The sequence below is a fragment of the Penaeus vannamei genome, chromosome 6 (assembly GCF_042767895.1).
Source record: "Penaeus vannamei isolate JL-2024 chromosome 6, ASM4276789v1, whole genome shotgun sequence".
Lineage (NCBI taxonomy): Eukaryota > Metazoa > Arthropoda > Malacostraca > Decapoda > Penaeidae > Penaeus > Penaeus vannamei.
The window spans coordinates 45,431,092-45,448,209 of NC_091554.1; the positions used below are offsets into that span (position 1 = coordinate 45,431,092).

General features: G+C 31.2%; 1 protein-coding gene across 2 annotated transcripts in view; it reads left to right on the plus strand.

The window, feature by feature from the left end:
• The first annotated feature begins 9,907 nt into the window (after positions 1-9,907).
• Positions 9,908-17,118, plus strand: part of LOC113810859 (synaptotagmin-15B) — a 17,567-nt gene continuing 10,356 nt past the window's right edge. For both annotated transcript variants that reach the window (XM_070123090.1, XM_070123091.1), the window contains exons 1-2: positions 9,908-10,152; positions 16,944-17,109. In XM_070123090.1, coding sequence (XP_069979191.1) covers positions 16,991-17,109 — 119 coding nt within the window. In that variant the 5' untranslated portion in view covers positions 9,908-10,152; positions 16,944-16,990. The remainder of the gene's footprint in view (positions 10,153-16,943; positions 17,110-17,118) is intronic.

Sequence of the window (17,118 nt, forward strand, 5' to 3'; positions counted from 1 at the left end):
AGAAAGGATGGAATTAAGGGTGATAGAATTTTAATCTAAGAATGGTGAATATATATGGAGAATGACTGAAGACTATGTTGCGGAATGCAAGAGGAGAGAAAAAATAGGGATGGTGAAATATAGTGCTGCGAGGAGTGAATAAAAATGGGGAATGACTGAAGACTTCGTTGCGGTTAGTGAAAATAGAGATGAAAGATTGTTGTGCAAGGTGAATCTACGTTGGGAATAACTGAAGATTGTGTAGTGGAGAGTGAGAGAGGGGCTAAAAACTGGGATGACGAAAGGCTGTATTGTGAAAGTGAAAGGGAGAGTGGTTGTATGATGGGAATGTCAAAGCATGAAGGCATGAATGATACGGAATTGTGTATGGTGAAAGTTAAAAGAGAGAGTGAATATAAGGTGGGAATGACAAGGCATGTGTGTGGTAAGTATTGAAAGAGGGACTGAATACAGAGAGAGAGAGAGAGAGAGAGAGAGAGAGAGAGAGAGGGTAGAGAGAGAGAGAGAGAGAGAGAGAGAGAGAGAGAGAGAGAGAGAGAGGAGGAGGGGGGGATAGAGAGAGATAGAGAGAGAGAGAGAGAGAGAGAGAGAGAGAGAGAGAGAGAGAGAGAGAGAGAGAGAGAGAGAGAGAGAGAGAGAGAGCAGAAAACCACAAGAAGCCAAGAAGAGAGAGAGAAAAAAAATAGATAAAAAAAACGAAAAATAAATAACCGAACATCAAAAAGATCCAACCACCTTTTCCTTCCTCCACACCTCCCCTTTCCCCCTACCTTCCTCATGGGGATCCAGGACCCATTCGTAATCCTCTGCCCATTCATGAACACGTCATAGGTCCCCATCTTGGTCGAGAAAGCGAAGCACCAGGACGACCAAACCATCAGAGGCGTCGAGACGTTGGTGGCGATTCGGACACGTTGGCTCTGCAGAAACAGGTTCATCCCACGGCGGTTGTGGTCTGTGAATGGAAGAGATTGTAGAAAAGGTGTGAATGAGAATGAGTATCAAACCTATCTCAACGACATAGAAACAAACACACAATCTTGATATAGATAGACCTACAAACTTGACAAACGAACAAGCACAAACAAAAACACAAACTTGGCTGAACTTCACACGAAACAAACATACAAAACAAACACACAAACTTGGTTTAACTTCACAAATAAACATACAATACAAACACCCAAACTCACCTGAACTTCACACACAAAGCAACACAAAAAACTAACCCAAATTCCCCTGAACTTCACACACAAAACAAACACACAATCTCACCTGAACTTCAAGCACAAAACAAACAAAAAACAAACAAACTCGCCTGAACTTCACACAAAAAACAAACAAACACGAACTCACATGAACTTCAAATACAAAACAAACACACAAACTCACCTGAATTTCACACAAAACAAACACAAAAAACTAACACAAACTCCCCTGAACTTCACACACAAAACAAACACAAAAAACAAACACAAACAAACTCACCTGAACGGAATATGTCTGTGCTCCTATCGGCAAAGGACACAACCACAACCTCAGGACGATAGTAATAAGGCTTGATGCGGTAACACATTGTAAAAGCCACTAAGGATACACTTAAACCACCTTCAAGTTTGGCAAAGGATCTGGAAGGATATGGGGAGGATGTCAGTGATGAGGGAAGAGTGAGGATGAGGAGGTTGTGATGAGGATGGTGGTGATAATGATGGATATGATGATGGTTTGATGTCAGTCTTTGTGTGTATTGTGATTCTCTCTCTCTCTCTCTCTCTCTCTTGCTGCATTTTTCTTTCTGTATCTCTCTTGCTTTGCTTTTTTTTATATATTTCTTTTTCTCTCTTTCTCTTCTCTCTCTCTCTCTCTTTCCACCTCCCCTATGTCTCTCTCCCTTCATCACCTCTCTCTCTCTCTCTCTCTCCTTTTCCTCCCTCCCTACTCCCCTCCTGCCTTTCTCCTTCTCCTCTGTCCCTCCTTTTATGCATCCCTCCATATCACCCTTTTCCTTTAACTTCCCACTCCTTCCTCTCTCTCTCTTCCCCTGTTTATCAGTTAATCAATATAACCAATCTACCTTAAGGAATACGCGTGAGAGAATGACGAAATATTCATGAATTTTTAAACACGAAAATCTTCTTCAGGTGAGCTATAAATCGTTCTAATTAAAGGGTCTAGTCTATTTATTTATCTAACGTCCCACAGTTATATATAAAGTATCTTGATTTAGCAATAATAAAGTTTTTTTTCCCTTCTTCTTTTTTCTTTTCTCCTTCCTCCTCCTCCTCCTCCTCTTCTTATTCTTTTCCTTCTCCTTCTTGTAATTCTTTCTTCTTCTTCTTCAAATATGTACTTCGTTAAATTGACGACTGCGTAACTATAACTAATAGAATAACGATCGAAATGACGATATGAATAATAATCGTATGAATGTCATATTCATGATGATTACTCTTGGCTGAATATTCGATAAGTCATAAACATCGAGATAAGATAAAGAGAAAAGAAAAATATACAATAAAATCCAGTAATGATGATAATCACAAGAATCGCAATAATGGTACTACTACGGATAGATATAGCGGAGATAAACAATAATAATTAAAATAATAAATTAGATTAATAATAACAACAGTTATCGTTATTCCAACCACATCAATAAAAAAATGAATAGAAAAGAAAAGAATAGAAAAAAAAAAACAGAACGACGTTAACCTTAGTAGTAGGATTTATATTACTATCATTAATATTATCATTATTATTGTTGTTATTGTTATTGTATTTGTTATCATCATCATTAATATCGTTATTATTATCATCTCTATCGTTATTCCAGTGCCATCCCCAAAAACAGAGGACAGAGTAGTATTACTATATCATTATCATTATATCTATCATAATTATGGTTATCGTTTCTTACTGTTATTATTATTTTCTATTATCTTTTTCGTTATTCCAAAATCACCCAAAAACGAAACACAACGAATTAGTACCGTCATACCCATATTTTTTTTCATTATTCCAAAAACGAAACACAAAGAATTAGTACCATTATACCCATATTTTTTCATTATTCCAAAAAAAAAAAAAAAAAAAAAAACGAAACACGATGATAAAAATAAACTTACTTCGAATTGGGAGCGAAGTCGTACTGGAACACGAAGGTCCTTGTCTGGGATCCTAATTTTCGATGCTGCTCCATCAAGGAAGATCTCTTGGAGGATGCTGATCAGGAAGGAGGATGGGTGGGGGGGGAGAGAAGGATGGTGGATTAGAGATTGATAAGAGAGGAGTGGTGTGTGTTTTCTTCCTTTTTTTGAGTTTGGTTAGGGTGTTTTTTTTTGTTTTTTTTTTTTTACTTTTCTGTTTCGTAGTTTTTTTTTTTTTTTTAATGTATGTGGGGCTTTGCTTTATTTGTCTGTCCGTTTGTTAGTCTCTTTCTTTCTCTCTTTGTCACCTACTTTCTTAATGTGCGTGTTTGACTTTTCTCTCTATATATGTCTGTCTCTCTACTCCTCATTTTGTCTTTCTCTCTTTTTTTGCCTCCCCTCCTATTTCTGTCTATCTCTCTCTCTCTCTCTCTCTCCGCCACCTCTTTCTGCCCGTCCGTCCGTCCGTCCGTTAGTCTCTCTCTCTCTCTCTCTCTCTCTCTTTCTCATTCTCTCTCTCTCTCTCTCTCTCTCTCTCTCTCTCTCTCTCTCTCTCTCTCTCTCTCTCTCTCTCTCTCTCTCTCTCTCTCTCTTTCTTTCTCCCCTCTCTCACCAAATCCTTAGTATCTTATTCATAACAGACTAGCTTAGCGTTACGTTTATTTGCACAAAATAAATACATACGATTCAAGAAGTTCACACACTCTCTCCTTTGTTTACTCTTTCATTCTATCTCTTTTCCTTTATCACTTCTCTCCTTAACACACCTCACACGAACCCCAACATAAACAACTAAAATAACAAGAATCAAAATAACCACAAAATCAAAAAAGAAAAAAAGAAAAAAAAAGAAAAGAAAGAAAAAAAAGAAAAGAAATGAAAAAAAACGAAAGAATGAAAGAAAAAAGAAAAGAAAGAAAAAAAAACGCAACAGTATCTACTCAACGAAAAACCCGTTTTCTTTAGTGAATAATTCATTCGCAGAACCTTGAATGGCGGTCACGGTAACGTCACGAAATTGAAAGATTCATAAAATATGAGATATTGACACCGAGCTCAAGGTGACGGACTGATGGACAGGGAGGTGACAACGTGGTCTTAAGTCACGTGGACACTGGCGTTAAAAAGTATCAGGACATGGGTTTCGTATGCTTAATCAGGAGAATCTTTTTCAATTTCTAAATTCGTGTGAGCGTGTAGATATGTGTGTGTATGTGGGTGAGTGTGTGTGTGTGTGTGTGTGTGTGTGTGTGTGTGTGTGTGTGTGTGTGTAGGTGTGTGTGTGTTTGTGTGTGTGTGTCTATGTAGATATGTATGTGTATATGCGTGTGTGTGTGTGTGCGTGTGTGTGAACATGTGTGTGTGTGTGTTTGTGTGTGATGTATGGATGTATGTATGTGTGTGTACATGTGTGTCTGTGTGTGTGTGTGTCTTGATACGTATCTGTATACGTGTGTGTGTGTGTTTGTATAGATATGTATGTATGTGTGTGTGTAGATATGTATGTGTATGTGTGTATGTATGTGTATGTGTGTGTGTGTGTGTATGTGTGTGCATATGTGTGTGTGTGTGTGTGTGCATATGTGTGTGTGTGTATATGTACATGTTTATGAATAAATATAAATATATGGATATACATAGATATATAAATACATGTGCGTATATACATAAGTATATATATACATATATATGAATATTTATATATATACACATATTTATATATACATACACACACACACACACACACACACACACACACACACACACACACACACACATATATATATATATATATATATATATATATATATATATATATATATATATATATATATATATGTATATATATATGAAATACATGTATACAAGTATGTAAACATACACACACACACACACACACACACACACACACACACACACACACACATATATATATATATATATATGTGTGTGTGTGTGTGTGTGTGTGTGTGTGTGTGTGTGTGTGTGTGTGTGTGTGTGTGTATGTGTGTGCGTGTGTAAACAGACACATACACACACACGCACGCACGCGCACATACATACCCACACACACACACACACACACACACACACACACACACACACACATATATATATATATATATATATATATATATATATATATATATATACATACACACAGACACAAACACACACACACACACACACACACACACACACATATATATATATATATATATATATATATACATATATTTACACACATATATATGTGTATGGGTGTATATTTGTAGATATATTAATAGATAGATAAACAGATATACACACACACACATACACGCGTGTGTGTGCGTGGGCGTTTACGTATGTATGTGTTCATTTATGTATATATACACAAAAATTACAAATTACAAATCTAGAAAATTCAACTTTCATGCATAAGCCGAAACTAATTTTCCCAAACCATGAATTTTACAATAACATTTACTATGATTATACACCTACAGACACAATACACACTTATAAGCACACGTCTTTAAAGCTACTTACTGAGGACTACCAGAAAGCCCAGAACAGCTGCCCCGACCAGAAGCCTATGTCCAGTCGTCCCCATGATGACCACTTCGGTTGAACTAACAGCTGGTTAAGGCTTCCGACAGAGCTGGAAGTCGTGAGAAGCCTAAAACTGCCATGCATTTGCATTAAATTTATCAGATTTATACGTATAGATTTATTTATGGTTAATGACACCGGCCTGAAAATTTGCTTAATCTTTAATATATTTTCATGGTTATAATCTATAGCAAAAATAACAACACAACTAACAGGTAGCAAAGATAACAACACTTAACTAACAAGTAGTTGGAAGTCGAAATAAGTGCAGAGATCCACTTAATGCTACATTTCTTCCCACCCAGTTCTATTACCTGCCTTCCTTGGTATTGCGAAGACCTCTGTTATATAATCATTTCTAGAATCTTTCCTCGGGTCTTCTGCAAACTGACGCATGCGCAGAAAGGATGGCTATGAGTTATGCATAGCAATACGTATCATTGCCTTCCAGCAGGTAATTATGTTTGTGCAAGCAGTCATGTGTATTCATAGCAAGAATGGGATTGTGTTTTGGCGTGATTGTATATCTGTTTTGCTCTTTTATTCTTGCTATTCTTTGTTTTTGTCTGTGTTTATTTATTTATTTATTTATTTATTGTATTATGTGTTCGTCTGTGTACTAGCTTCTATAAATCGGTGGACTAACGCTGCACGCTCTCTAGCAACTTCTCTGTGTGGAATTAGTATTGTTCAGACACATTGCATGATTTAGCAATGGAAAATGATTTTTTATGGCATTTTTTCTGATAGTTCATTTATGATAGATGTTTTACTATAATTTGAGACTTTCGTAATCTATAATTCTACTTATTTTCGGTAATAGCCTTATTATTATAGTATTCAGGTTAGCGTAAACACACACACACACACACACACACACACACACATACACACACACACATACACACACACACACATACACACACACACACACACACACACACACACACACACACATACATACATAGATATATATGTAGGGGGCGCTGAAAATAGGTATATCTGCACGTGCGAAAAACAAGAAAAAAAACGACAATATAAAAGACATTTTTCTAAAAACCCGAAATTACTTTAGTACCACTTGAAGGAATTCAACGTCTAGAAAAAAAATGGTTTAAACTGCTCAGTAGTATATAATATATACTGCACAACTACGCAGGGTATTATTGGTTGCATTCTCGTTTACAATTCTTGCTGATCTACGTTCGATCCCGCGCTCTGCCAGTGGATGGTCACCCCCGGCCATTCCTTGCACACAAGAGGTAATTTAAAAGCAAAAATAAACAGGCAGGTTATCGCAGCAAAGAAAAACTATTATAACGAATGCGATTGAACTAAAATGATTCATTAATTGACATCTGAAGCTGGCCCGTGTCCTGGAAGAAGCCGATGATGATGATGAGGATAATGATGATGATAATAATGAAAATAATAATAGAAATAATGATAATGATAACGATGATAATAACAATAATGATGAGGATAAGGTAATGATAATGATATATAATGAGAACAACGATGATGATGAAAAATAACAATGATGATAATATTAAGCTTAATAATAGAAATATTAATGATACTAGTAGTTATGATAATACCATTGACTATGATAGCAACACCAACAATAATAATGATAATCATCATAATGATAATGATGGTAATGATGATGGTGGTAAGAACAACAGTTGTAATGATAATAACAATAACAACAAAACAACAATATTACATATATTGCTAATATATTTTTTAACAATAATGCTCATTTCATATATCAATGTTTTGATGATAATAACATGAAAAATAATGATAATGATAATCATGATAAAAATAATGATAAGAATGATAATGATAATGATAATGATGATAATAATAATGATGAATATAATAACAATTTTGATAATGATGATAAGGATAAGGATAATAATGATGATAATGATAAGGATGATAATGAAAATCATTATAAAATTATTATGGCGATGATAGTAATAATAATAATGATAATGATGATAATGATAATCATAATAATGATTGATATGATAATCTAGTAGCCATTTTAAGAAATAGTTCCCAAAAATAAAGATTAAATTTCCAATCAAGTCTTAAATGAAATGAAAAGTAATATTGAAAGTATGCATTACCTGTCAGGTAAATAACTTGATTTTTTTTTTTTTTTTTTTTTTTACCTACCTCTCGTTTTTCGTTTTCTTCTCTCTGTGACTCTCTCTCTCTCTTTCTCTCTCTTTTTCGATCTTTGTATTTCTCTCACTCTCTCGATCTTTGTATCTTTTTCATACTCTCTCCCTCTCTCTTCTCACTCCCTTACTCACTCTCACTCTCACTCTCTCTCTCTCTCTTTCTCTCTTTCGCTGCCTTCGTCTGTCTCTCTTTTTTTTTTTACTTTCTCTAATCATAATATACATATATAAAAAGATGTATAGACAAAAGGATAAAAAGATATATGCATAAAATTCATTCGTACCCACAGTAAGAGATATAGATAGTTCCTAATGTACAGATAAGTACATGTACAGATGTATATATATATATATATATATATATATATATATATATATATATATATATATATATATATATATATATATATATATATATATATATATATATATATATATATGCGTGTGTGTGTGTGTGTGCGTTTGTGCGTGTGTGTGTGTGTGTGTGTGCGTAAGTCTATATCTTTACTAATACTGTCAAGTAGTAATGATAATAATAGCAACAAACAACAATGATAAAGATGATATTAATGATAATGATAATGATGATAATACTAATAATACTAATGATAATGATAATGACAATAATTAATTGTAATGATAATAATGATGATAATAATGATATTGACAACAATATGACTAATAATCATAACAATAATGATAAAGATGACAATAACAACAATAACAATGATAACAATGAAAATAACAGCAATGATAATAATATCCATAACAAAACATCAATAAAAACAATACAATCGATAAAAAGTCAGATATAAACAGGTGATTCCAAATGTTCGTGATATATACGTCAGTGATGACTCACCTTGTAATTTGTCAGATGGAAGGTGGGGATAGGGAGGGGGAGGGAAGAGGAGGAGGAAGGGAAAAGGGAGGGGGTAGGGAGGGGGAGGGAGGGAGAAGGAAGGGGAAAGGGAGGAGGAGGAAGAGGGAGGAAGGGGAAAGGGAGGGGGAGGGGGGTGGAAGAATTGGAGTAAGAGAGAAAGGAAGAAAGAGAGAGTGGGATACTGTATGAATGGTGTGAAGGAAGAGGGAGAGAGAGAGAGGGGCAGACAGACAGAGAGAGAGAGAGAGAGAGAGAGAGAGAGAGAGAGAGAGAGAGAGAGAGAGAGAGAGAGAGAGAGAGAGAGAGAGAGAGAGAGAGAGAGAGAGAGAGAGAGAGAGAGAGAGAGAGAGAGAGAGAGAGAGAGAGGGGGGGGAGAGAGAGGCAGACAGACAGAGAGAGAGAGAGAGAGAGAGAGAGAGAGAGAGAGAGAGAGAGAGAGAGAGAGAGAGAGAGAGAGAGAGAGAGAGAGAGAGAGAGAAAGAGAGAGAGAGAAAGAGAGAGAAAAAAAATTACTCTCATATTTCTGTGTCTTCCCGTGTGCATTTTATGGCAGGTGTCTATCTGATCAATAACTGTAACACAAACCTACTTTATCAAGATATTTTGTATTGGCAATGAAGGCAAAACCACAAACAAGATGTAGATGTTGTTAATCATTGGTGTAATTAATATTATCGCGATGATCTTATCGCGTCACAACACATGGTATTTATTATCACAAAAGGTTATGATGGCGATAACGAAAAAAAAGAATAAATAAATAATGGGAAATATTTAAATTAAAAAAGGGGTCCTAGACAGAGAAAATAGATCGTATTTATGTAAGTCAGAAAAGGGTCCTAAATATAGAACACGGATGATAATTATTATACAAACCGCACCATATGTAAACAAAATGGTAAAATTCAGGTTAGACTGACACACCCTCTCTTCTTAACACCCCACCTCATCCCCTCACCCCCACTCTATCCACCTCACCCCCTTAACCCCCTCCTCTATCCCCCGAACACAGGTGTGCAGGTGTGTGCTGTACAGGTGCGACGAACACCTGCACAAGGCACTAACACTAGCGGATGACGGTCTCTCACCAGCGCAGTCCTCTACTGCTGACTTAGTGGGAGACTGTGTCCTCTGTTTGTGTGTATGTTAATAATTCGTCATTTCATTCTGTTGTGTCCTTAAAATACGTGACATTGAGAGAAAGAAGGAAAATCTATTATTTGTAGTTAATTTTAGTTTAAGATATCTTCATCGTAAAGTGATATACGTGTTATTTGCTATTCGGGAGAAAGGATTCATTATTTCGCCATGGATGTCGGCTAGAGGAATTCAGGTAAGAATGGCCTAGATTTTAACGATATAAATAGAACAACTTTACGCATTTGACACAATTGAATTTCGTGTTATCATTAGAACGAGAGAGAGAGAATAACGAAAGAATTGGTTTATGATGACGTCATCGTAAGCGTAATGAATTTTGCAATATTGAAAAACCCTATTACGACGTATTATAACTGTCGATATCAGGTCAATTTTATCGTATAAGCTCTGATATAAATATCAAAGATAATATTCTACGATGTACGGATATATATATGTAACTATGTTTGTAAATAAATATATGTATATACGCACAAATATCATGATTCGACTTTATATAATATTTTACTTTCCAATGATTTTTCCACTGTAATTACTGGATAGTGAATACGTAATTACATTGTGAAAATCATTGGAATACTAGCAAAACATATTACATAAATCACTTAAACTTTTTTTTTTTTCTTTCACATGTCTGAACCTTCTAAACTTTTATAAACATTCTCCCTCTGAAGTAATATTCACTCGTTAGATATGATACAGAATTAAATAAATTCATAAAGATCCGCGTTGGGGAAACTGAGAAATTAACGCGGTAATATTAATTCTATTACATAAGCATCTCAGGATCATATCACGTGATTGAGTGTCATTTCAAGGTCACATCACGTGATTGAGTGGGTGGGTGGGGGGTGGGGGTGGGGGGGTATTTCACTAATTTCTTTCCCTCTACTGAATTTTGAGAGAATATTTCCCGTCGAATTATTATGTATTGTGCGAGAGGGTGAGCTGGGGAGTAATAATATCCAGCAGATTTTTTTTTCTAATTTAAAGATCGTTCTCTCTCTCTCTCTCTCTCTCTCTCTCACACACACACACACACACACACACACACACACACACACACACACACACACACACACACACACACACACACACACACACAGAGTTCAGGACACTTGAAGAATACTAATTGCACAGCCCTTAACAGAGCACCTACTATACAGACAAAAAAATAAAGAATAAAAAAATAAAGAATAAATGAATAAATAAATAGATAAATAAATAAATAAATAAAGAGAGAGTGAGCATCAAATTCATGAGTTACACACATTATAAGCTAGGAGATGATTGACCAATAATTCATTGAGTGCACACACGCATACAAACACACACACAAACACAAACATATAAGTGTGTGTGTGTGTTTATATAGCCATATATATAAACACACAGTTATTCATCTATTTATAACCAGACACGTAAACTTACACCTGATGCAGTTTCTTCACAAATATACCTCGAAGTACACATTTGCTTCTATTTCATATTCCTTTACCTTCCATACTATTCCTAACCTAACCTTAAACAGAAAAAAAACAGCCTAAATCATAAATATACTTTTGTTATGACTTTTGTGGTTATCAAAATGTTCATCATGTTCCTACCATTACCATCATACCATTATTATAATCATATGTAACATTATGATGACTTTCAATATAATCTATCATTGTTTTTGTAATTAGCAACAGGTTTTTATTATGATTATCAAACGACTCAGCTGAAAATTCTCAAGACTAATTATCATTATTATATTGTTATTTTTCTATTATTACTATTATCATCATTGTCATTATTAGTAGTATTGCTGTCATTATTGTTATAATAATTATTATTATTACTATTATCATTATTATCATTATCATTATTATAATTACCATAACTATCATTATCATTATTATCATCATTATTATTATAATCACCATCATTATTGTTATTATCATTATCATCATCATAACATTATTATGACTGGTAATGTCCCTATCCAATTATCACTTTCGTCACTGTAATTGTTATTATTGTTATTAGTATCATCATTATTGTCATCACTATTGTTGTTATTATTATTCATATCATTATTATTACTATTTTTATAATCATTATCTATATTATCATTATTATTATTATTAAAATCATTATCAATATTATCATTATTATTACTTTTATTATTATTGTCACTGCATTTATTGTTACTATTATTATTGTTACAATTATCGTTATTATTGCCATCGTCATTGCTATAATTATTACTATTATCACAACTATCATTGTTATTATTGTTGTTATTTCTTTTTTAATTCTTATCATTTTATCGTAATTTTTGTTATCATCAACATCATTATCATCATCATCATCATCATTGTATTTTTTTTTAATAGCGTTACCATTAATTTCTTTATCATTATTTTCAATGCCATTCTCATTTTTAGAATCATCATTATTGTTTTTTCATCATTATTATCTTTATTATTATTTGCTATAGTCAAGATTATCATCATAAATAATATTATACTCGATGTTTTAACCACTGTTATTATTGTTATTATCATTGTCATTAATGTAATTGTTATAATTATCATTATCATCATCATCAATATAATAATAATAATAATAATGATAATAATAATAATAATAATAATAATTGATATTGTTATTATTATAATCATTATGATGATAATAATGATGATTATTATCATTATTAAAGTAATAATTATCATTATATAAATATCATACTTAACATCATTAGGATTATACTTATTATAATTATATTTACCATCGTTGTTATTCCTATTATCTTTATTATGATTATCCTTATTATTATAATCATCATTATCATTGTTATTTTTTTCTGAGTACTATCATTATAATTCAAGTTATTATTAATGATAATCTTACTATCCGAATCATTATTATAATATCATTATTAATAGATGTCATTATAATTACTTTGATTATCATTATTCATTCTAAGCCCCAATTCAATTTAAGATCAATTATTACTACTACTATTGTTATCATTCTCATTTATATTATCATTATTATTACAGTTACTATCATTATTATGATTATTACTTTTATCAAGTTTACTATTATCATCATTATTGCTATCCTTGTTATTATTATAATCATCATCCTTATTATTATTATCATCATTATTATTATTACTGTTATTATTATAATTGATATTACTATTATTGTCACTATTATAATAAGTATTGCCATCATTGTTGTTGTTGTTATTATTATTGCCATTATTTTTTTCTATTATCATTATCAATATGATTATTATCATAACAATAATTATTACTATTTTCATTATTATTACATTTACTATCATAAGAAAGATAATGATAACACTATCAATGATATAATAATTATTGTTATTAGCACTACCAATATCATCGCCATTAACATTACTATTATCATCATCATTATCGTTATTACTACTTTTATTATCATTATCATTATAACTTGTATGGTGATCATTATGATTATCACTGATATCATTATAATTTTCGTTATTAGTTGTACTAGTAGCAGTATCAATATCATTATCAGTAGCATCATTATCATAGTCATTATCATTTGTAGTAGTAGTATCATTATCATTCTTATTATTATGTTTATCAATGACATTATCATTATCATTATCAATATGGTATCAATTATTATTATCATTATTTTCAACATTTTCATTATATGTTTTCTATCAATATCATTATTCATTGTCAATCTTATTACTGACATTTTTGTTATCATTATTTTCATAATTACTACTATTATCATTATTGCCATCATCATCATCATCATCATTATCTTTATCATTATCATTGCTAACATTCTCATAATTTTTATTATTTTGTTATGACTACAGTTGTTATGTATGTCATTATCATTATTATCATTATCGGTACCATTATTATTGTTATTGTTATTATTATTATTATTATTATTATTATTATTATTATTATTATCATTATCACTTATAATAATAATAATAATAATATCAATAACTATTATAATAATAATGGTAACAGTTATAATAATAGCAATGATAATAACAATAGCAATAGTAATCATAATAATGATAATGATTATTATTATTATTATTATCACAATTATCATCATCATAATTATTATCATTTTCACTATTACCATCATCATTATCATTATCAATATGCTTATTATTATTGCTACATTTATTATCATCATTATCAGTATCATCATCATTACTATAATTATCATTATCATTATAATAATGATCATTATTGGTATTGTTATTGTCTTCAGCACCATTGGCATTCCTGCTATCATAATAATAGCAATTATAATATGAATTAAATTGTTATCTTATCTATTGCTTTTATCATATATATTATCATCACAATCATCATTAATAATAGTATCATTGTTTTCACCATTATCTTCAATATCATTATGGCTATAAGTATTAATGTTATAGGCATTATCTTTATTACCATTGTGATTTTGCTTATTATTATTATTATCATTAATATTATTATTATTATTATTATTATTATCATTATTGCTACTTGTATTATTACCCTTACTGTTATCATTATCACCATTATCATTATTTTACTACTATTATCATAATTATGACAGCACCTATCATTATTATTATTATCATTATTAATATCATTATCATTATCATTATTATTAATATTATCCTTATCATTACCATTTAGAAGCATATTTCCAATACCGCCATTATTTTATCATCCATAACACTATTCTTATTATTATCATTATTATTATTGTTATCATTATTATCATTATCATTATTATTATTATCATTATTAATATTATTATCATTACTATTACCATTGTTGTCTTTATTGTCATTATTGCTGTTATTATTTTTATTAATGCTATTTCTATTATCATTATCATCAAAATCATTATTATTATCATTATTATCATTTCTATCATTTCTCTTATCGTTAATATTTATCATTATCATTATCACTGTCATTATCATAATAATAATAATAATAAGTATTATCATTACCATTATTAAAATCATAATAATTCTTATTTGTATTTCAATTATTAGTATTAGCATTAGTTTTACTATTATTGGTATTAGTATCAATAGTAATAATGATTTGATAAGTAATATAATCATCATGATATTTTGTTATACGAATACTTTAATAACAAAAAAAGTTGGCATGGTGGATAGTTAATAAAAAGCATAAACAAACAATATCTTGAAATAAAACTAAACAAATTAGTACACAAAACACGGGTAAAAGATTAAAAAACAAAATAGAACTTACCTGAATTAAAATCGTAGAGAGTAGCTAATTAAACACTAACAATAGATTTTTAATAGATGACCCAAAAATAAATGAAAATAATACAAAAGAGAGGGAGAATTTGACGGTCAAGCAAAACAGAGATAATTAAAGAAAAACTAAGAAAAAAACAAAGTATATCGCTGTTTGGAAATAAACACGCAAAGTTAAAAAAAAAAAAAAAAAGTAATCAAAACCCATTTTGTGATCATAAGCAAAATTCATGGAATTAATTTTGCTTTACGGCCAAACAAAGACAGATTACGAATTCTTTCTAAATGATTTAATCTACAAAATATATTACGCTTTGAACGAATGAGAATAAATATCTACACAATACAAGAGATGTATTTAACAGGTTTCGAATTTATTTTCGTCGGCAATACATCCCATTCATAACTTTTCTATCTTACGCCACGTGGCTTCGTTTCAAAATGTAAACAAAGGCTGTTGCCGAATTTTTGGTTCATTATCAGTTTTAGAAATAGTTACTATAATCGTTCAGAGATTTTTATGTCATTGTCCTTCAAATACAGCGTTAAGATGATGCAAATAGAATCATTATCATGATTATCATTCTTTTTGTTATTAGAATTATTCACATTATACGCATTATCGTTGCTAATGTTATTGTTGTTATCATTATTGATACTATCATTATTATCATTGTTATCATTGACATTATCATCAATATTATTATCATTATTATTGTTATCATCATTCTAGATATCATTTTTATCATCAGTATCCTTATTATCATCATCATTATCATCACCATCATCATTATCATTATATCATTATCATTGTTAGTGGTAGTAGTACTCTAATCATTTGAACTGTTATTAATATAATCATTTCATTATCATTATATCATCACCATAATTCATCATCATTATCATAATCACTATTATATATCAATAAATTAAGTATCCTCATTATCATTATCTCATCATCATGATCACTGTTATCATCAATAAAATTGCTTTTGGTATTATTGTTATCATTGTTAATGACATTATTATTGTTATGATTATTGATATTATTATTATATTTTGAATATTATCATTATTAATGGTATCTTTATTGATATTATTGGTATCATCCTGCATTTGTTATATATATTTCTAGATCTGTTCCAACTTCTTTCTTTGTTTCTTTTTCTCTATTCGTTTTTTTAACAATTATTTCCGTAATTTTCATAAGAATTTAAACGTATACATAATATATACTTAATGGCGCATGTGTAGAATCCCAAAAAAATGTAAACAAAAATTAAGATCCAATCATTTTTCGGGATTTTTGAACTTGTAATTACGTAAGAATCAACATGAATGAGACACAAACTCATGACGCATTTAATCTGCATGACATTTTGTTTTAAAAATCTACACGAATGAGATACAAACACATGACACATTTAATCTACATGACATTTTGTTTTTTAAAAAATCATATAATATCAAAACTAGATGACAAATCAACACACACAAAACCTCATTACACGAATGAGATACAAACACATGACATTTAATCTGCATGACATTTTGTTTTAAAAAAATCATATAATATCAAAACTAGATGACAAATCAACACACAAAACCTCATTATAATTGGCATTAAAATATCCCCCATTTTCCAGATTAGCTGCCTGTGCTATCGGCCAAAACAGGAGCTGCGTCTGCCTTTATGGGTGTACAAGTGGGCGTGGCGATGGAGCCAGGACTTATGGGCGGCCTGGTAGTGGGCGTGTCTCTCGGCGTGGCTGCTCTTCTCTGCACAGGACTCTGTCTCGGCCTCTGGTGCAGGTGGGGAGG